The sequence below is a fragment of the Centropristis striata genome, chromosome 11 (genome assembly GCF_030273125.1).
Source record: "Centropristis striata isolate RG_2023a ecotype Rhode Island chromosome 11, C.striata_1.0, whole genome shotgun sequence".
NCBI classification, from domain to species: Eukaryota; Metazoa; Chordata; class Actinopteri; order Perciformes; family Serranidae; genus Centropristis; species Centropristis striata.
In genome coordinates, this window is record NC_081527.1 from 7,740,668 (window position 1) to 7,762,674 (window position 22,007).

The 22,007-nt window shown below is 36.6% G+C and overlaps 2 protein-coding genes across 2 annotated transcripts; one reads left to right on the forward strand and one right to left on the reverse strand.

The window, feature by feature from the left end:
• Positions 1-597: 597 nt before the first annotated feature.
• On the forward strand, positions 598-16,771 carry ipp (intracisternal A particle-promoted polypeptide). Its single transcript, XM_059345245.1, has 10 exons — positions 598-663; positions 2,338-2,784; positions 3,960-4,171; positions 5,278-5,497; positions 5,588-5,743; positions 6,707-6,874; positions 7,912-8,049; positions 8,926-9,048; positions 11,187-11,407; positions 12,655-16,771. Exons 2-10 carry the CDS (start codon positions 2,439-2,441, stop codon positions 12,877-12,879), a joined length of 1,809 nt encoding a protein of 602 aa, XP_059201228.1. The 5' UTR covers positions 598-663; positions 2,338-2,438; the 3' UTR covers positions 12,880-16,771.
• A 1,395-nt stretch (positions 16,772-18,166) lies between these two features.
• LOC131980554 (transmembrane protein 69-like) lies at positions 18,167-20,132 on the reverse strand. Its single transcript, XM_059344808.1, has 3 exons — positions 19,966-20,132; positions 19,717-19,763; positions 18,167-18,923 (listed from the first exon to the last, which is right to left on the reverse strand). Exons 2-3 carry the CDS (start codon positions 19,753-19,755, stop codon positions 18,213-18,215), a joined length of 750 nt encoding a protein of 249 aa, XP_059200791.1. The 5' UTR covers positions 19,756-19,763; positions 19,966-20,132; the 3' UTR covers positions 18,167-18,212.
• Positions 20,133-22,007: the final 1,875 nt, after the last annotated feature.

The window sequence follows — 22,007 nt, forward strand, 5'->3', positions numbered from 1 at the left end:
GACTTCCATTTGGTTTGCTGCTTGTTTAAAGGCGACACTGCCATCTGGTGTTGTTACAACAAACCTGGCCAAAGTAAGAAAACATGGTATATTTATATGTAGTGGTACACTTTATTTTGACGGTGTCTACATAAGAGTGACATGAGCGTGTCATAAACATGATATGGGATGTGTCATGAACATTAATGACACTTTGAAGTAACATTAATGCTCATGATACTTGTCATGTCATGTTTCTGACAGGCTTGTGTGACTCTTATGTAGACACCAGTGTTTCCATAACTTGCTTAAGTCACAAAGGCATGTTCAAAAAAATTGCCTAAGTCATTTATTTCTCTTAAGTTACATCATTTACACACAGTGTTATTACTATGCCAATAGCCATCCTTTGTTAAATCCTTTTTGAGTGAAATGATCAATAAATATCATATGTTACACTTTTGGTGAAGTTTTTTGTTTTTCCTGCAAAACTTGAAAAAACACACAGGCGATTATTTTAACAGGGTGACGACATATACAAAAAATAAATGAATGCAACTTTCGGTGATTGTTTAGTAGTGCCTGGCGATTCAACTGCCAGACCAGAGCAGTCGATCCAGAGAGCTGTGTTGACAGTCTGCAGGGCGACGGAAGTTGCCTGCATCCTCATCAGTAAACTTATGGGTAAGTTGCGGCTAAAAACAAGCTAATTTTTGTCATTTTAAAAAATACAAGCCCGCTATTCTCTGCGTTTTGGCGCTATCTGAGCAGGGATTGACGAAGCTGTAAAGTTGTCTCATTTTAGTTGAGCATTTTACTGATGAACATGATGGTTGAATCCACCCTTGGCTTAGCATGTCTGGCTAACGGGTTTTTTATTTTATTTTAGTTTTTTATTCATACAGCCTATTTAGCAACAGGGGGCGGACAGTAATTTATATCTGGCAGCAACAGTGTGTTTTACCGTGAGACAGTCAAGAAAATCCGTTTTTATTCGTTTATTGGTCATTATTTTGCCGAAATAGCCACAGTTTTGTGTTGTTACACAACAGTAATGCGTGTCATTGACTGTGTGTTTTGGCACTGTGTGTATTTCAGGTCTGTTTATGCTGAGACTCACTAAAAAAGGAGGGTTTTGTGAATACTGGCCTCCATGTTAGCACAGCACCCAAGGCCGGATTAACCATATGGGCATTTTGTGTTGGACTAAAGGACAAAAAAAGACACAAAATTACTAATAAAGGCACATTATGACCAAAAAAGACACAAAATGACCAAAAAAAACACAGAAGTAGACATAAAATGACTAAAAAAGACACAAAATGACCCAAAAAAGACACCAAATAGCTAAAAAAGACACAACAAAAGACACAAAATGACCAAAATTGTTACGCTAAACACACAAGACACAAATAAAATAGAGTCACACGAGAATAAAAAACAGAATTGCATGACAGGATCACACACAATCACAAGATCACATTTATGTTGGTTGTTCTTTGTTTCTTTTTGGTTCAAAATGTTGATCCAGTTAGCCAGAATAAAAAATCAATTATTATTAGATCATATATATGAGGTTGTGCTGAAAAAAAAAGAAACAACATGGCATTTAAACATTTCTTAAGTGGTGTATACCAAGGCCGGATTAACCATATGGGCAACTGGGCAATTGCCCAGGGACAAGGTGATTTCAGTTTAAAATGAACTTAGGACCAAAATGCTACTTGTTTCTAGATTCTTGATTTTTGTTTGTGTCTTGTCTTCCTCTGTGATGGCTCTATCAATTCAATACATTAGTGCTGCTGGGAATAAGTGTTGTTAAATAAATACTGGATGCTTTGAAAGTGGTTGCTAACTTATTTTTTTGTGAAAATTGAGGACACTTCCTTCCCGATCGTTTTCTATCTTTTTGTACGGTGTCCTTGAGTGCCTAGAAAGGAGCCTTCAAAATATATTTTATATAATAAATGTATTATTATTATTGTTATTATCTATGTAGTGGGTCAATTTTGCCAGATTATACTGATGCTGACATGTTTTGTTTGGACATAGTGGTGCATTTGTAGTTCTATGAGGACATGGTGGTGCATTTGTAGTTCTATGAGGACATGGTGGTGCATTTGTAGTTCTATGAGGACATCGTGGTGCATTTGTAGTTCTATGAGGACATGGTGGTGCATTTGTAGTTCTATGAGGACATCGTGGTGCATTTGTAGTTCTATGAGGACATCGTGGTGCATTTGTAGTTCTCTGAGCGTTTGCACATCTGTACATGAAAATGCACTTGATGACAGTTAGTTATTGATGTATTGAGTATATAAACTGTATTTTACTGTAATTTTTTCTATATTTTGCCAGATTATGGTGATTCTGGGGTCGTGATGATGGGGCCCTTGAATATTGTTGCCCAGGGAACAGCAGAGTGTTAATCTGGCCCTGACAGCACCGCCCCAGCTGCTATGTCCTCCACCTCCGTGTCAACATCCTCTGGTTGTGGTGGTGGTGCTGATGCTGCAGCTGCCATGGCAACCCAAGTGTCCGAGCAGGCTCTGCTGGCCTCAGACCGCTACGCCAGACTCATCCTGGCCCAGATGAACAAGATGCGGCTCCGCACCGATTTCTGCGACGTGGGGCTGAAGGTCGGCAGCCGCGTCTTCAGGGTCCACCGGCTGGTGCTCGCTGCCAGCAGCCCGTACTTCTCCGCTCTGTTCTCAGGGGGGATGAGGGAGGCGGATAAGGAGGAGGTGCAGATCCTTGGAGTGGAGACTGAAGTCTTTGAGGTGTTGCTGGACTTTATATATACAGGTCTGCATCCATCCTGATATTCCAGTCATATTGTTCCTTAACGTCACCCTGTTAAAATAATCGCCTAACTCATTTTTTTCAAGTTTTGCAGGAAACACAAAAAACTTCAACAAAAGTGTAACATATGACATTTATTGATCATTTCACTCAAAAAGGATGTAACAAATGATGGCTATTGGCATAGTAATAACACTGTGTGTAAATTAGGGTTGTCACGATACTGAAATCTTCAACTCGATACCGATACTCAGGAAATATTTGATACTCGATACCATTTTCGACACCACAAGGATAAAAACAAAGACCCCAAAATTTAACAGAAATATTTTTGTTAACAAGAAAAATGTAACAGGTAAAAATGAGCAGAACCACAGGTTAAATATTTATAATAAAAAACAGTTGTGCAAAAAGAAACTGCAACTATGATAACAAGCTTCAGGTCTGAGGTAGTGCAAAAAAGAAATAAATTCAATAAACAATAACAATTAGAACAATATTTTGAGGTTGTATGGTTTAGCCGCTTAATAAGTTGTTGGATCGATACTTTTGAAAATGAGTATTGTATTCGGATACAACGTTTTAGTATCGATACTTTTGACAACCCTAGTGTAAATTATGTAACTTAAGAGAAATAAATGACTTTATTTTTTGAACATGCCTTTGTGACTTAAGCAAGATAGGTAACACTTTATTTTGAAGGTGTCTACATAAGAGTCACACAGGCCTGTCAGAAACATGACATGACAAGTATCATGAACATCAATGTTTCTTCAAAGTGTCATTAATGTTCATGACACATCCCATGTCATGTTTATGACACGCTCATGTCACTCTAATGTAGACACCTTCAAAATAAAGTGTTACCATATCTTGCTTAAGTCACAAAGGCATGGCAAGAAAAATTGCCTAAGTCACATTTTATTTTGACTTAGGCATAATAAATCCGCTTAAGTCACACACTTGACATAGGCCATTATCTTAAAGGGGTAAAATCACATGATCTGATCAACTGAGGATGGAGGCGATTTTACCATAGGTGGTAATGAGGAGATGATTTAGGCAAAAAAAACAACAATTTTGACAAAAAATGACTTTAAGTGATGTTAAGATCTTTTTTGTATTTTTTTGAATTTTGTACCATTTTCTGAATGGAAACATGTGCCCTTTCCTGTCAGGCGTGATCAGTGTGACCGTGGAGAACGTTCAAGAGCTGATGGTGGCAGCAGACATGCTGCAGCTGAACGAGGTGGTGTCTGTCTGTGGAGAGTTTCTTAAGGGCCACATGGACCCGTCCAACTGTGTGGGCATCTTTCAGTTCCTGGAGCAGATTGCCTGCATGGAGATGCTGGAGTTTACTGAGAACTACATCCATGTTCACTTCCTGGAGGTATGAAACAACGCAAAGCACTATCTCATGTTTACCTGGTAACTTTAAGCTGGATGTAGCTGACATCCATTCTTAAAGTCCAGTCGCACACCATCAGCATTTATATTTGATGAGGAACTATGTATACCGGCCGTGAATGGGAAATTGATATCATTATGTACCATTCTATCAATGAAATTATAGCTGATAAATAGAGCTGATGGGACAAAGACATATTGCTTTCATTGACTTAAACATGCAATGTGAGATTTTCTGCTGTTAGGTTTGGTTAGGTTAAAGTCAAAGTCAAATTTATTTATTTATATAGTGCATTTACAGACGGCTTAGCCGCAAGTGCTTCACATAAAAGTGCAAAAAGTGCAATAAAATACAGAAATTGACAAAGGTAAAGAAACAAACAAAAAAATAAATAGATACATTTAAAATAAAAAAAGGTCAGAGCTGTGGAAGCTTTGATCACTACATCTAGGCCTTACTTGCCCTGACCCTTGCTCAGGTGGGCCTACAGCTATTCTCAACCTTGGGGTCGGGACCCCAATTGGGGTCGCGAGGTGATTTGTGGGGGTCGCCAAATCATTTTGGAAGTCAGCTCTGTCTCCACTGTGTTAAAGTGCTCATGTGTTAATGTGTTTTAGTCTTTTTGGTCACTTAATGTCTTTTTTTTTTGGGTCATTTTGTGTGTATTTTTTTGTAATTTTGTGTCTTTTTTGGTCTTTTTTTTTATATTATTATTTTGTGGTCAATTTGTGACTTTTTTGGTCATTTTGTGTCTTTTTTGGTCATTTTGTTTCTTTTTTTGTCATTTTGTGTCTTTTTGTCATTTTGTGTATTTTTGATCTTTTTGTGTCTTTTTTTGGTCATTTTGTGTGTTTTTGGTCATTTTGTGTCTCTTTTTTGGTAATTTTGTTTCCTTTTTTATGTCATTTTGTTTCTTTTTTGGGTGATCTGAACTGTGCTTGTGAGATTGTGTTCAGTGAGCGGGGGTCGCGGACAACATGCATGTTAAATTGGGGGTCGCGACTCAAAAAGGTTGAGAACTACTGCTCTAGAGGTCAGGAACCCTGTTTGATGCTAACACTCAGCCTCTACCACCTGCCTCCTTTTAGGTGTGCGTCACTGATGAGTTCAGGGGCCTGACCAAGGATCAGCTGGTGAGGCTGCTACGAAGCGAAGAGCTGCGAATTGAGGATGAGTACCAGGTATTCACGGCAGCCATGGACTGGGTTCTCCACGATGTGGCAAAGAGGAAAAAACATGTAGTGGAGGTGTTGGAACCGGTCCGCTTCCCTTTGCTTTCCCCACAGAGACTGTTCAAGTACATAGAGGGTGAGGGGAACATAACTTTTTGCAGCCATCCTTTTATATTTTTCAAACTTGTACTTTGTAAACAGCATGTTGAAATGTTTGCCATTGAAGGTATTACAGACTTCAGCCTGCGGGTGGCGCTGCAGACTCTGCTGAAGGAATACACGGAAGTCACAAAGTCTCCCAAAGAAAATAAGATGTACAGCCAGCTACAACCAGCCAAGATGAGGCCCAGAAGAAAAGCGAGGAAATACCTCTACGCCATAGGTTTGCTTGAAATCCCTTTTTTTGTAATAAAGACAGTCCCTGATTAAAGAAATGCCATTTAGCAGGGTTCGTACAGGTGCTTGAAATCCTTGAAAATGCTTGAATTTAAATGTTGTATTTTCAAGGTTTAAAAAGTGCTCGGATTTTGGATAAAGTGCTTGTAAATGCTTGAAATTCTTACTGTATTTCTCTTGCAATCTGTCTGTATCCATCTGTAGATTATACATCAGGGGTCTCAAACTCAAATTACCTGGCGGCCGCTGGAGGCAGTATCAAAATGACCAAAAAAAGACACAAAATTACTAAAAAAAAGACACATAAGGACCAAAAAAAGACACAAAATGACTCAAAAGACACAGAATGACTCAAAAAACAGTAAAATTACTTTAAAAAAGACACAAAATGACAAAAAAGACACAAAATGGCCAAAAAAACAACAACAGAATTACCAAAAAAGACACAAAATTAATTTAAAAAAAAGACACAAAATTAATTAAAAAAAGACACAAAATTACCAAAACAAGACAAAACATTACCAAAAAAAGTAATTAAAGGGACCTTCCACACACAACACAGTAAAGTGTCATTCATATAAAACTCACATTAAACTTTCATATCAAGGTGGGGGCCACAAAATATCATCACGAGGGCCGCAAGTTTGAGACCCCTGCTATAGATAATCACATGTTCAGTGTAAAAAATAATGAGTAGCCTATCTGTAATGAAGACCATTCCTCCTAAAAGTGTAACACCATCACTGTTGGTATGGTTCAGTGAAATCTCCCCCTTTTAGTATGTAAGTACTCATCTAAAACGTGCAATTTACAACAGGTGTAAGATACTGGAAAAGCTTGAAAACTGACCTTGAAAGTGGTTGAAAAATGCTTTTTGAATGAATTTGACCACTGCTACAGTGTACGAGCCCTGGTTTATCCTCTGGCCTTTGCTTGTTTCCTCTGACAGGAGGCTACACTCGGCTGCAGGGAGGCCGCTGGAGTGACAGCCGGGCGCTGAGCTGTGTGGAGCGCTTCGACACCTTTAACCAGTACTGGACCACGGTGTCCTCCCTGCACCAGGCCCGCAGCGGGGTGGGGGTCGCCGTTCTGGAGGGCATGATCTATGTAGTGGGAGGTACGGGAGCTGAGGCCAGCATGTTATAACATTATATCACTGTCAAGCAGTGGTGGAAAGTAACTTGGTACATTCACTCAAGTACTGTGTTTAAGTACAATTTTCGTTTCGTTTCGTATCTGTTTATTTCGGTCAATACATGTCATCAAAACAAACCAGAAAAAAAAAAAAAACATTGATCAAAGTAAACAACATGTAAACAGAGAGATAAAATTGATAATAGACATTTGGACCGAAAAGGCTGAAGCATAGCTTATTACGCCTACCCTGTTTTGAGGTACTTGTACTTTACTTGAGTATTTCCATTTTATGTAGCTTTATACTTCTACTTCACTACATTTTAAGGTAAATGTTGTACTTTTTACTCCACTACATTTAGCTTTAGACAGCTTTAGTTACTTTTCAGGTTGAGATTTAACATAAAAACATAATCAATGTAAAGTAATTCAACTTTTTTTAAATTAAATCTTATAACAGTGCTGCCCTAGAAAGCAAAAAGGCAGTAACTGCATTTTTGGTCAAAAATGAGTTATTGTCATTTTCATGATATTCAAGGCATCCTTTGTTATGTGACAGAACATCTTATCTCAAATGTGTGTCGTTTTGGAGAAAAATGTCAATGTCGTTTGTACAGTTGTGTACTCAGGCTGGATTACAGGATAACTTTAAAGTCATTTTTCTCAGTTCTGCACTCTGCGTAGTTACTGCCTTTTTGCTTTGTAGGGCAGAGTATATTAAGTAATTAAATGAGTTGTCTTTACAAAATGAGTACACTGCTTACATTAAAAGCATTAATACAAATAATGTAATAATATATTTAGACTATATAATAATCTGAGTGGGTCCATTCTGCATAATGAGTACTTTTACTTTTGATACTTTAAGCACATGTTGATGCTGATACTTTTGTACTTTTACTTCAGTATGTTTTGAATGCAGGACTTTTACTTGTAATGGAGTAATTTCACAGTGTGGTATTAGTACTTTTACTTCAGTAAGGGGTCTGAATACTTCTTCCACCACTTATTTTCCTCCAGGGGAGAAAGACTCGATGATCTTCGACTGCACTGAGAGATACGACCCCGTGACCAAGCAGTGGGCCGCCGTGGCGTCTCTCAACTTTCCTCGCTGTGGAGTCGGCGTCTGTCCCTGCCACGGAGCTCTGTATGCTCTCGGTAAATGCCACAGTCACCAAAAAACATACAGCACAAACTGGTAGTTTAATTTTAAAGAGGCACTCTGTTGATTTCACACATACAGTGCCTTGCAAAAGTATTCATCCCCCTTGGATGTTTCACCCTTTTTGTTGCTTTTACACATGAAATCAAGGTCAATATAATTTGGCCTTTTTTAAAAAGAATTTGAAAAAAACCCCTCTTTAATGTCGAAGTGAAAACAGATTTTTACAAAATAGAATAAATTAATTAAAAATATATAAGGTAAAATAAATGATTGCATAAGTATTCATACCCTTTAAAATAACTGAACTAATTCAACAAAGTTGAAAAAGTATGAACTAAATGTACATTTGTTTGGACAAATATAATGATAAGAACAAAAATAGCTGATAAGAGTTTAATTTAAGAGCTGATATCTAGACATTTTCCATGGTTTTCTTGATAATAATTGTGGTTATTATTCAGAAAACCATGGAAAATGTCTAGATATCAGCTCTTTAATTAAACTCTAATCAGCTATTTTGGTTGTTATCATTATATTTGTCCAAACAAATGTACCTTTTGTTGTACCAGGCATTAAAATGAACAAGAAAGTGAAGAAAACAAGGGTGGTCTTATAATTTTTTTCATGACTGCAGGTAAGGATGGGCTGTAAATGGGCTCGCAAGTGCAAAAACTTGAAATAACAATATATAAAATAACAATATCAAACACACTTGTGCAAAAAAGTAGTTTAGAAAGGGTTTAAATAACAACAAAATCATCATCTATCGCCTGTAGATGAAAACATAATTGATAATACATAGTAAGTAAGTAGACTTCAACCAGTAACCAGTATCTTGGATAACATGAAACATTATCTGATGGTTGCAGGCGGTTGGATCGGCTCTGAGATCGGGAAGACCATGGAGCGATACGACCCCGAGGAGAACAAGTGGGAGGTCATCGGCAGCATGGCGGTCCCTCGCTACTACTTTGGCTGCTGTGAGCTACAAGGTGTGTTGGGAAAAAAGTTTACAATCCAGTCACATTTCGAAGAGTAGTTAAGTGCTTTTATCAGTTTTTTAGGTTTTTAGGTTTTATTTGCACAGTTAGAATTACATAAAATGACAAAGATAACATATAATATAAAGTGCAGGGAGAGGCAGAAAACCCAGATGGGCTTATTTAAAGCCTCCACCTAAAATTTCATCAGAAAGTAATAAACTGATAATAGAAAAAACAAATGTATAACATCAACAAGTTATAATGACAATAACAAAAACAATTAAAAACAAAAATGAACATGTTAAAAAAGTATATTTGTGTGAACTAGAATTTCAAAACAGCAGTTAAATGAGCTTTCAGACATCTTTTGAAACATTTTAAAGAGATGGAGTCCTTTGCCAGATGGGAAAAGGTTTTTATCCATAATTTATTCCCTAAATTGAACAATAAATTGACCTCTGCATGTCAGAAATCTTGGAGGATGAAGACATAAAGATTGACGCGTTGAATAAGAGTGAATCTGAGAATTAAATTTAAAATAAGTCTTAAAGTGCTTTGGAAAGTTTTCATGATCTGAATATACCTTAAAAGTAAAAACACATATTTGAGAAATATTAATGTCATGAACAGTAAGTATCTGGAGTTTCTGAAAGAGGGGTACTGATGAGGCATGTGACTCAGATCGGGTTGCCATCCTAACAAAACGTTTCTGAAGAACCAAAATTCTATGGAGTGTAGTAGGAAAGGTGCTTGCCCAAACTATATTACAATATGAAAGATATGGATAAATTAAACTATAATAAAGTGTATGAAGACTGTTTCCAAACAGTTTCTTCTTTTTTTTTTTTTTATAACTTTCTTTTTATTGAACATTTTAACAAACATTTTGTATACATCTGGTTAAATAAATCGAATCCCTCCAATAATGCATCCTCAGATTACACTTGACATCTTTCCTCAATCTTTCATCTTGGATCAGATATAAAATAACTTTCCATTTTTATATACTCCAATAAAATTGTGCAACTGAAATAGTAGTCATCCACTGTCATCCAAAAATGATGACTAATCCAACAGCAATTTGTTCCAGTGTAGCAAAATTAGAGAAATAAAAAATAATAATATTCATTAAACAAAAAAAATAACCAAGAAACAATAAATCAAATTAGAAATAATAATAATAAAAAACAAATTTAAAAAACATAACTTTTCAACTTCTGTAGCTACGAACCAGGGTCCTTTTCCTTCTAATGATGGACATCTCAGATAAAGTCAGACCTAATTGGTTTTATGTACACTACCCAATTATTATTATTATTATTATTATTATTAGTTTATTTAAAAGGGGACATTGCAATTTCATAAAACACATGATTATACATGGTTAAAAAAGCCAGAGTTAGCCAGAAGGCTAGTTTTCATCTGTAGTCCCCTGGCCATGATGTAAAAAAGTAGAGAATTACAAAACAAAAAACAAACAAACAAAAAACAAACAAAAAAAAAAATAAATAAAAAATACGTACAATATACAAAATACATATACAAAGACTTACGATACGATTAAGAAAAAATACAACATCACATACAACATCACAACATAACATTTTATCATAACATCAAAACAACACAACAGGCTTATCTTTTAGTGTTGGCAGCTGTAGGTGTTGATAAGCCACAATTTCAACTTTTTTGTAAAGGCCTTGCATGTTGTTAGCAGTTTAACCTCCTCAGATACTGAGTTCCACACACTTGCACTCCTTACTGAGCAGGCTGACTTACTGAAAGTGCTCCTGCGCAGAGGAATATAACAGTCACCTCTGACAGAGCCTCGAGTAACACGCTTTTTTTCCATATTCTTTTAAATCTGTCCTCCTCCAGTCTCATGGAGAAAGTTAACTTTTCCATCACATAAATATTAAGTATAACCTCCACCCAGTCCTCAATCTTAGGTTCCTCCTACTTCATCCACTTTCTGGTAATTGCTTTTTTGCTTGCAATAAACATTATTTTATACAAGTTTGTCCATGCAATTTCACACACAACACATGCTACTGAACCCTTCTTCTCACTTAGTGCAGTGTGTTTCTTCACTCAGACGCTTAGTGAAGCAGCTCTGATCTGAGTACTGGTGTGTTGTCTCCTTCCAGGGTTTATTTACGTGATTGGAGGAATCAGTGACGAAGGGATGGAGCTGCGTTCAGCCGAGGTGTACGACCCGATCTCCCGCCGTTGGAGCGCCCTGCCGGTGATGGTCACACGGCGAGCCTATGTGGGCGTCGCCTGCCTCAATAACTGCATTTATGCAGTGGGCGGCTGGAATGAAGCGCTAGGAGCACTGGAGACAGTGGAAAAGTACTGTCCAGAGGAGGTTTGTTGCTTTTTGTCTCTTTGTAGTCGTTATGCATCTCTGTATGGTTTTGTATATCTTTGTGGTCAATTTGTCTCTATGAGGTCATTTTTGTCTCTTTCTGGTCATTTTGTGTTTCCTTCAGGTCAATTTGTCTTTACGAAGGTCATTTTGTGTCTTTTTCTGGGGGTTTCTTGTGTCTCTTTCAGGTTGTTTTGTTTCTCTTTCTGTACATTTGTGTCTCTTTCTGGTCAATTAGTCTCTACGAAGGTCCTTTTGTGTATCTTTTTGGTTGTTTTTCTATCTCATTTGTCTCATTTTGTATCTCTTTCCATTTGATTTATCTCTATAAAGGTCATTTTGTTTCTCTTTCTGGTCATTTTGTGTCTCTTTCTGGTCAAATTGTCTCTATGAGGTCATTTTTGGCTCTTTCTGTCTTTCTGGTCATTTTGTGTTTCTTTCAGGTCAATTCGTCTTTACGAAGGTCATTTTGTGTCTTTTTCTTGGTTTTTTTTGTGTCTCTTTCAGGCTGTTTTGTATCTCTTTCTGTTTGATTTATCCCTATAAAGGTCATTTTGCATCTCTTTCTGGTCATTTTGTCTTTATGAAGGTCATTTTGTGTCTCTTTCAGGTCATTTTGTCTCTCTTTCTGTACATTTGTGTCTCTTTCAGGTCAATTTGTCTTTACGAAGGTCATTTTGTGTCTCTTTCAGGTTGTTTTGTGTCTCTTTCCATTTGAATTATCTCTATAAAGGTCATTCTTTGTCTCTTTCTGGTAATGTTGTGTCTCTTTCTGTACATTTGTGTCTCTTTCTGGTCAATTAGTCTCTATGAAGGTCATTTTTTGTCTCTTTGTAGTCGTTATGCATCTCTGTATGGTTTTGTATCTCTTTGTGGTCAATTTGACTTTATGAAGGTAATTTTGTGTCTTTTTCTGGGGTTTTTGTGTCTCTTTCAGGTTGTTTTGTATCTCTTTCCATTTGATTTATCTCTATAAAGGTCATTTTTTGTCTCTTTCTGTACATTTTTGTATCTCTTTCTGGTCAATTAATCTCTACGAAGGTCCTTTTGTGTATTTTTTTATTTGTTTTCTATCTCATTTGTCTCATTTTGTGTCTCTTTTTCTTTGTTTTGTGAACATTAAACATGTAAACATGTTATAGTAGGAATTACAATACAAGAATGAACCTGGAAATGAGCATCCCCAGTTCTCTAGTCAGTTTTCTGTAATATCTGTGTCCTAACATTCCCCTCCCCTCTTCCTGCAGGAGAAATGGATGGAGGTGGCTCCGATGTCGACCGCTCGTGCCGGCGTGTCGGTGTCGGCGGTTAACGGGCTGCTGTACGCTGTGGGAGGCCGCGCCGCCAGCAGAGACTTCTCCGCCCCGGTGACGGTGGACTCTGTGGAGATCTACGACCCGCACCTGGACACCTGGACTGAAGTCGGCAACATGATCACCAGCCGCTGCGACGGAGGGCTGGCGGTGCTCTGAGGGGGCAATATTCACATTATGAACGTCCATATCATCCCAAAACTGCATAAAGTGAAAGAAAAGCTGCACCTTAAGAAACACAAAGTGTGTTTCTGTCTCAAGTAGGCTTTCAAATGATTGTTTATGTTATTTAAACATGTTTAAGGCATGTTTTTCTTTTTCATTTGAACATATGGCAGCAGAGCGAAAACTGGATGGAAAAACTGCTTTTACACGACTCTAATGTATCTATTTTCAATTCAGTACTTTTCCAAGAATATCAGCGGAAGCACACTTATTTTCCTCTCGTGCGTATTCGAAGACAAAGCGATCCTTGTGATAAGGATATTTTTCACAGCGGGGGACTTCTATTTTGGACGGACCAGAGTTTTTCTTCTCAAGTGTCTCATGTGGAGAACACTGCAGACAGTCCTTTGATAAGATGTTAAAGCACTGTTTTTTTAAGTTCATTTTCTCTTTTATTTTTCCTTAAAGAAATGTTTGAGGTGAGTGCATTGCTACTTTGGAAGATTGATGAAACCACTTGAGCCTATTTAATAATGGAGCCAAAGTTCCATGGTAAGTGAACATGTCCTGTACATAATTATAAACTTGAACAGCGCACCACTGTTGTCACACCAGTGCAGTTATCACTCAGTAATGTTCACTGGATTATTTTTGTATATATGATACTGTAAATAATAGTGCCTCTTAGTCACTATTTACACTCAAATCCAAGCAAGTGGAGACGGTTTTATTATTTCACTCATCAGTGGCAACAGACACATTTCATTTTTCTGATGTTGAGGTACCCAGCATTAACCCTTAATAGGGCACTCATTGAAATACTTGCAAAGTTCAAATTTCAACCCTAGAGAATATTGAAGGATATTACATACTGCCAGAATGTGTAAAAAAAACAAAAACATATGGACCCGGGGAAGGGGGGTAATATTTTGAGAAATAAATAAAGAGAAAAAAATCTCAAATTAATGGTAAAAAAGTTACAAATTTATGAGAAAAATCTCAAATTTGTGACCAAAAACTCTCAATTTAACGGTAAAAAAAAAAGTTACAAATTTATGATTAAAAAAATCTACAATTTGTGACCAAAAACGCTCAAATTAACAGTAAAAAAAGTTACAAATTTATGATTAAAAAAATCTAAAATTTGTGACTAAAAAAATCTCAAATTAACGGTAAAAAAAGTTACAAATTCATGATAAAAAAATCCTAAATTTGTGACCAAAAAATCTAAAATCAATGGTAAAAAGTTAAAAATTCATGATTAAATAAATCTCAAATTTGTGACTAAAAAAATCTCAAATTAACGGTAAAAAAAGTTACAAATTTATGATAAAAAAATCCTAAATTTGTGACCAAAAAATCTAAAATCAATGGTAAAAAAGTTGACGAGATTAAAGTGGCAAATCTACAGGAAAAAAGTGATTTAAAGTGGTGAATCTGCGAGATTCCACTTTTTTTCGCGGAGATTTGCCACTTCAATCTAGTAAATTTGCAACTTTTTTCTCAAAATATTACCCATTTGTACGACTGTTACGATTTTTTCTAAATTTTTCATTTTTACATTGGAGATCAAGGTCAATAAAGTGAATATTATTATATTATTATCATACTGATTGGTCAGATGTCATGGTGTCACCGTCTGTGACGTAGCCTGATCTTTGCTGATTAGCTGGAAGAAATCCATGTGGTTCTACGACCAAACAGAGAGACATGGGGACCTCATGTTGATATCCACTGAAGTTACCAAATATGGTTCTTCACCTGATAAAGAGTTAATATAATACAACATACAGAAATGCTTTTACCTTCACTACGGTAAGTTATCATGCTTCTTTTGGATATTGGAGCGCATCACATTTGCACAGCAACAGTGTTTCCTATCATGTACTGTAATTGCAAACGGCAGAATATTAATATTGCACAACAGTAATAACACTTTTATTGGTTGACTAAATAAACTTTATAAAAGAGCTATGTGTGTGCTGAGTTTAAAATGACTACATTACCTCTCTCTTCATTTCACGTGAAAACATCAAAATGATTTTGCACAAACATGAAAATCATCCTGAGTTGACTGAATCGGTTCATATGTATACTAGGGGTGGGCGATACGGCCCTAAAAGAATATCACGATATTTCAGGCTATTTTTGCGATAACGATATTCTTGACGATATTACCAAATACTGAAAAATATATAGAAAATATGATTTTTTTTAGTCTGTATAAATAAATAAAAATCTAAAATGTGGTGTGAAGTGCAAATCTCAACAGTTGCCAAATACAAAAAAATTAAAAAAAAAAAAAATCATTTTGTAAAGGAGAATAAAGGTTCTTGTAGGTTTTGTTAAAGGCATCTTATTTTGACAGTCTTCTTGTAAGTTCTGTGGTGGATTCTGTTAACACACTGTACTCTTATTTTGAAAGCTGCATGTGTTTAGCGAGAGGGAGTAAGTAGCTTTTTGTGATTAAAACAACTTTAACCACTACATCAAGAAGTAAGAATGTTGCCAATATCATGATATGCATTTTTTTAACCATAAAAAAAATATACCGATATTATCATGAACGATACGATATGGCACACCCCTAATGTATACGAGATATTTTCTGCATTTTGCAAACAACTACATATGGGATCACTAAAATCAACTTCTGCTTCTAAACTTAGCATTCCTGGATTTTCACTGAACATTTATATTGAATTAATCTCAAAGAAAATCACTGTGGTACATTTGCACCTTAAAGGTTGGGATGTGTTGAAACATTTACATAACTGATAAAACGATAGTCTATCAGAATATTCATTCAAAAGGCAGGGGGAGACAGATCAGTGATGACGTTTTACATTAATTATTAATATAAAGTTATACTGACTTGTTTCATTCTGGAGTTACAATGAAAAGGAAAGGTATGCAGATGGTCCCAATGTTTATCCATCGTCTCCAATTTGCACATGTGAAATTACCAAAATCAAACACATTTCAATATTCTTGTCTTCATTTTTTAATACTGAAGAATGTGATTATATAAATGCTTACTGATAAATGTTTCATTTCAAAGTTTTGTTCTACATTTAGATGTTTTGATGCTCATTTTCCAACTGTTCCTATTAATTTTCTAAGTAAGCCTTTCCCAACCTTTGCCCTTAAGGGACATATTTTCTATCATTGAGGTACCTGACAATCCCTAACTAAATTACATTTTATGAATTTTTAATATATATATATATTCAGGGTTTGTACAGGTGCTTGAAATCCTTGAAAATGCTTGAATTTAAATGTATTTTCAAGGTTTAAAAAGTGCTTGGATTTTGGATAAAGTGCTTGTAAATGCTTGAAATTCTTACTGTATTTCTCTTGCAATCTGACTATATCCATCTATAGACTATAGATAATCACATGTTCAATGTAAAAAATAATGAGTAGCCTATCTGAAATGAAGACCGTTCCTCCTAAAAGTGTAACACCATCTCTGTTGGTATGGTTCAGTGAAATCTCCCCCTTTTAGTATGTAAGAACTCATCTAAAACAATCGAGCGCAGATACACAGAGCGCCTTTTCGGCCAATCAGCACATCTGTTTTCTGCACTTGATTGCTCTGCCTCAACTACCCGGATGTTTGTCGCGGAAAACTGAAATTGAATTTTGCGAACTGAATTTGAATTGTGAGAACTGAATGTTCAGTTCCAAACTAATAAATTCAATTTCAAATTATAATTTTAGTATGTAAGTACTCATCTAAAACATGCAATTTACAACAGGTGTAAGATACTGGAAAAGCTTCAAAATTGCTTGAATTTGACCACTGCTAAAGTGTATGAACCCTGTATATTCAGTGTATAACAGTAACAATACAGAACAACTAATAAAATGTACAATTAACGGACCATTGTTCTATTCGTTTTAACTGTGTATTTTTCTAATGTTTTTTTAATGGTAAACATCTGTTTTGGGGCTCACTGGTAGGGTCCCCAGGTTCCAGTCTGGGTCGGGGCCCTTCCTGCATGTCTTCCCCTCTGTCTCCCCCTTTCACTATGTATCTCTGCCACCAACAATAAAGCTGAAAATGGCCAAAATAAATGTTTCATTAAGTTTTCTTCGCCTAAATGAATGAAAGGCTCAGACATATACCGAATGTATACATTGTTTTAATTGTCTTAAACCACTTAAAATCAAGAAGTTCCCCCGAAGAAGCTTGATGGGCCAGTGTTCCAGATAATATGCCACATTTATAGAGCTCACATTTGTCCCAAAATATATTTAATCTTCTATCTATCTATCTATAAATAGCTATAACTATAATATAAATATAATATAATATAAATAACTATCTGTAAATAAAAGCAAGAAGTGTGTGTGTATGTGTGTGTGTCTAGGGCAGGATGGGCAACTTAAATACAGGAGGGGGCCACAATTTTTCCTCGACACTACCACAGGGCCACATATAGGACCGTGCACTTAACCAGATATGATGAAACTGCAATTTTAAATATGTTTACAGTTCAGTAACTTAACATATTTCATGCTCAAATGCATGTATAACAGTATAAATAGGAATACAAAAGGTTTGAAGCAAATAAAAAATAACCACTTATTTCTTTTTTTTTAATCAGTGCAAGAACAGCAGACCAACATTAATTGCAAGAAGTAATTTTGTGCATTTTTACGCTGCACTTTTAAGATTTCATGCTCAAATGCATGTAGTTGTACTGAGGACCACTTCAAGTGAGGGTGCGGGTTGTATGTGGCCCCCGGGCCTCCAGTTGCCCATCCCTGGTCTAGGGCATATCTCGCTGACCGTTAGTCATATTTTGTATGTGTCTTGCACATGGCACGAAGGTGTGCATCCTCGATTTTGAAGATTTTTTAATTCATTTTTCAAAATATCATTTACGTAGGACGTGTTGCGTCATTGCACTGTTTCCGATCGGACGCCTTTTAGTGGAGCTCCGCCCCATTGTGTGATAGGCCTACACCTGGTCAGTAACACAATTCACTCTGGATTTCCACCCTGACTCATCTCATCTGTAAGTCTATTTAGCCTACCTATCTTTAGGAGTTTAAAAGTGCGCTACAAGGTTCGATTTTCCAAAAATATTCAAATAGTTTCCAGCTAATATCAATGTTCAATGTGTATGTGCTGGATGGTGTGGTACCTTATGAAAAGTAAGTGTTTTATGGAGTTGCAGACAAATACATACTTCCCACAGGCACTGCACTAGTATATTATAAAAGGTAGCAAAATAACTGCTGTGTGAAGAAAAGACAATATGTCTGCCTGTAATTTTACAACTTTATTAAGTCCAAGTTCAAACTGTCCTCTTAAATCACAGCTGAATCTCTTTGATCTTCTTCTCAGGGCAGAATTGTTTAATAGTCAGCGTAGCCACCAGTGAGAAGGTAGCGACAAGTGTGAGGACAGTTCTCATAGCTTTGAACCAGGAGGGGTAGCCAGGCAGCAGGGTCAGGTCATAGTGCAGGGAGAGTCCCAGTCCCATAATAACTACCAGGGCTCCCTCTGCAATATTGTCCCTGCAGAGCAGAGCCAGCCAGGCCAGAAGTGAAGGCACCACGCTGTTGCCCAAATTCCTCCAGTCAGGCTGCGCAGGACTCCCATCAGGGATGGCAAACCCCCAGCGGGCCCCTCCGAGGAAGGAGACGATACAGGCTCCGTAGACCATTTGAGCAAAAGCAACTTCAGGGATGAAGAGCTGTGTCTCAGCCATCAGGAGCGAGGGAGACAGGAAAGGAAAGAGCCCAGAGAAACCCAGTATGAGAGCTGGTTTGGGAGCCTGGGTGAGGGCCTTCATACTGAAACCCTCTCTGTGTTTGCCTCTCTCTGGGCTGCCTTGTGAATGCCCCTGGCAGAGACGTGAGGCAGACAAGTTCAGGGGCCGGACGCTCAACAACCTGTTGGTGGGAGTTAGTCTGGATGGTATTAGCGCTGAGGAGACTTGAGAGTGAAACAGCTGCTGAGGTTTTGTTGTGTAGTTTGGTGCTCTGCTGGTTATCTGCTGAAGACATCGCCACGCTGGAACCTGAGAACATAACAATAATCACCATGAATTCCTAATCGTCACACTGTTAAAATAATCGCCTAAATCATTTTTTGTCAACATTCGGTTTTTTTTGCCTAAATCATCTCCTCATGATGCCAGCCACCTATGGTAAATTCGCCTCCATCCTCAGTTGATCAGATCGTGTGATTTTACCCCTTTAAGATAATGGCCTATGTCAAGTGTGTGACTTAAGTGGATTTATTATGCCTAAGTAAAAAAAAAATGTGACTTAGGCAATTTTTTGAACATGCCTTTGTGACTTAAGCAAGATATAGTAACACTTTATTTTGAAGGTGTCTACATAAGAGTGACATGAGTGTGTCATAAACGTGACATGGGATGTGTCATGAACATTAAAGACACTTTGAAGTAACATTAATGCTCATGAAACTTGTCATGTCATGTTTCTGACAGGCTTGTGTGACTCTACTGTAGACACCTTCAAAATAAAGTGTTACCATATCTTGCTTAAGTCACAAAGGCATGTTAAAAAAATTGCCTAAGTCATTTATTTCTCTTAAGTTACATAATTTACACACAGTGTTATTACTATGCCAATAGCCATCCTTTGTTACATCCTTTTTGAGTGAAATGATCAATAAATGTCATATGTTACACTTTTGGTGAAGTTTTTTGTGTTTCCTGCAAAACTTGAAAAAATGAGTTAGGCGATTATTTTAACAGGGTGACGTAATGATGCATCATGCTGGCACAGATAGTTCCTCTTGTAAGTAAACACGCTGCATTGATCAAGTCAAGTTTTCATTCTTACCCCAGAAAGTATACGTCTTCCAGATGCAAATCCAATCATTTTTCAATCTGAAGAAAACACATTAAATATTCATAATACACTCCACGTGGCACATGTATAATGACGTTTATCTAGGATATAACAATCATGTATAATAGGATATAGCCACCCCAGGCGGTGCTAGCTAGCAGCTAGCTAAATCCTCTCAAACTGATGCAATACAGAGCTATCGTACTGTAACAACTAGTAAACAACACAAGTTGCAGTTACCTAATCGTTTCCCCGTAATTGATTGTAATTCAAATGTTTGCCACGGGCCTGCAGGCACAGTTACATTGAGTTAGTGGCAAATGAACGTGAACTAGCTAAACTTAAGGTCGTTTGCAGACTGCCATTCTATCGGTGCTCGATTAAATGTCTGTCTGTCTCGGAATGTTCTCCCGAGGTTCTGACATCGACTAGTTTGGCTGTCAGTAGAGGGGACGTTAAAGCCTATGTTATATTCAAGATAGCAAATCCCCAAAATACGCGCTACCAACACCGTGTGCTGGGAATATTTGGGAAAATATTTTTTTAAAACATCATGTCATCATTTAAGTTATAGACACATTGTTTTATTTAAATATAAATGTATTTACTAGTGATAGCCAGATGAAGCCCCATGAAGTCTTGAAGCTTTTCATCCAATTGGTTTAAAAAAATGTGTTTACACACCTCCTGCTGGTCAAAACCGTTATTGTATTTTATATATTTCTTATATATATATATATATATATATAAGAAATATATAAAATACAATAACGGTCTGTCTGCAGCAGTGTCAGCATGGGAATAATCACTGCCAAGAACAATTTAATTTGATTTTATGTGGTTCATTCATTCATTCATTCATTCATTCATTCATTTAATCTTTTTTTGATTAAGTTATGGGTAATGGTAAAAGTCTATTAATGTAAAAAAAAAAACGTGTCAGTATGATTTCAATCTATGTTTAAATAAATCCAATAGGACATGAGATGTTTATGTTAAAATTGTTGGAGTGTTTTCCAAAGACTAGACAGTGATTGTGCTTATGAATATTGGGGTGATGATGATGATAATGACTTCATTTTTATTAAGAAAGAATATTTTTGCCACTGTGCTTGGACTCAATTTTGTGGGGATCCATAGCGCTTTATATATGTTTATATATCACACCGAAATGATGCCAACTTTCAAACCTTTTTCTTTTTTTTGGCCAACACTCCAACCATTACCTGAACCAATGAGGCTGCAAACGTCATCAGTGACGTGGAGTCTTTGGAGTCTTCGGCTATTTTGTTGGTTATTGAATACTTTTTATTCTGCCACAAATCTTTACCATGCCGTGGTGTTGGTATCAGTTTTGTCAGCACAACCTCACCTGTATGAGCTGATAATTATTTTTTCACTTTGACCTTCCGGATCAACATTTTGAGCCCAAAAGAAACAAAAAACAACAACAATATAAAATCAGATTTTAAAAATTATATGTATTTTTCAAAATAATTTTCATCATCAATGAAGAATTTTCAATCAAGTCAAATATGTAAGATCACTTCATATGGAGACAAAAAAAAATCGCTGAGTGCAAATACATAAAGTGCCTGGAATACTGTACATGTGCAAATTAGTTTTAGTCATAGGATTAAAGTGCAGAGATCACATGTGAGCTAAAGTTTCCAAATGTTGAAAATGGTTGCAAATCGAATATAAAAAAGGTAAAATGAGGATAAAACTTTTTTATTTTTATTTTTTACCTTTTTTATGCTAAATATATTAAATCTCGTCTTTTTACTGTCACCATCATTCAAAAACTATAATTTAGTTACAGCCAATCATTTAGAGGGACTCCAGAGTATTAAGTTGTATAATCGCGACAGATCTTGAACGCAGCATCATTGAGGCTGTTCGAGTCCCTCAGTAGCAGCGCCAGTGAAACATGTGCTGGTAGAATAAGATGTACGAGGCTGAAAAAAAGAGACTTCTAGAGGACAGACAGTACTACCCTGGAAAGTCTTCTTGGGGAAAAAATCATGCAAAGAAAACAATCCCCTATTTAATTACCTGAGGGAAACAGGACTTATATAGAGAGAGACTTAGTTATGTATTTAATTATTTATATTTGTATTGTAAATGCTATTTGTAGTGACCCGATTGTTACTCGAAAAAGATGTCACTACTATGATGAGATCCCGTTTGTAGCGTTTTACGCGCACAAATGAAATGTCCAGTTTCCTTATATCAATTAACTGGATTTATTGTAACGTTTCGAAACAAAGGTATATTTCCAA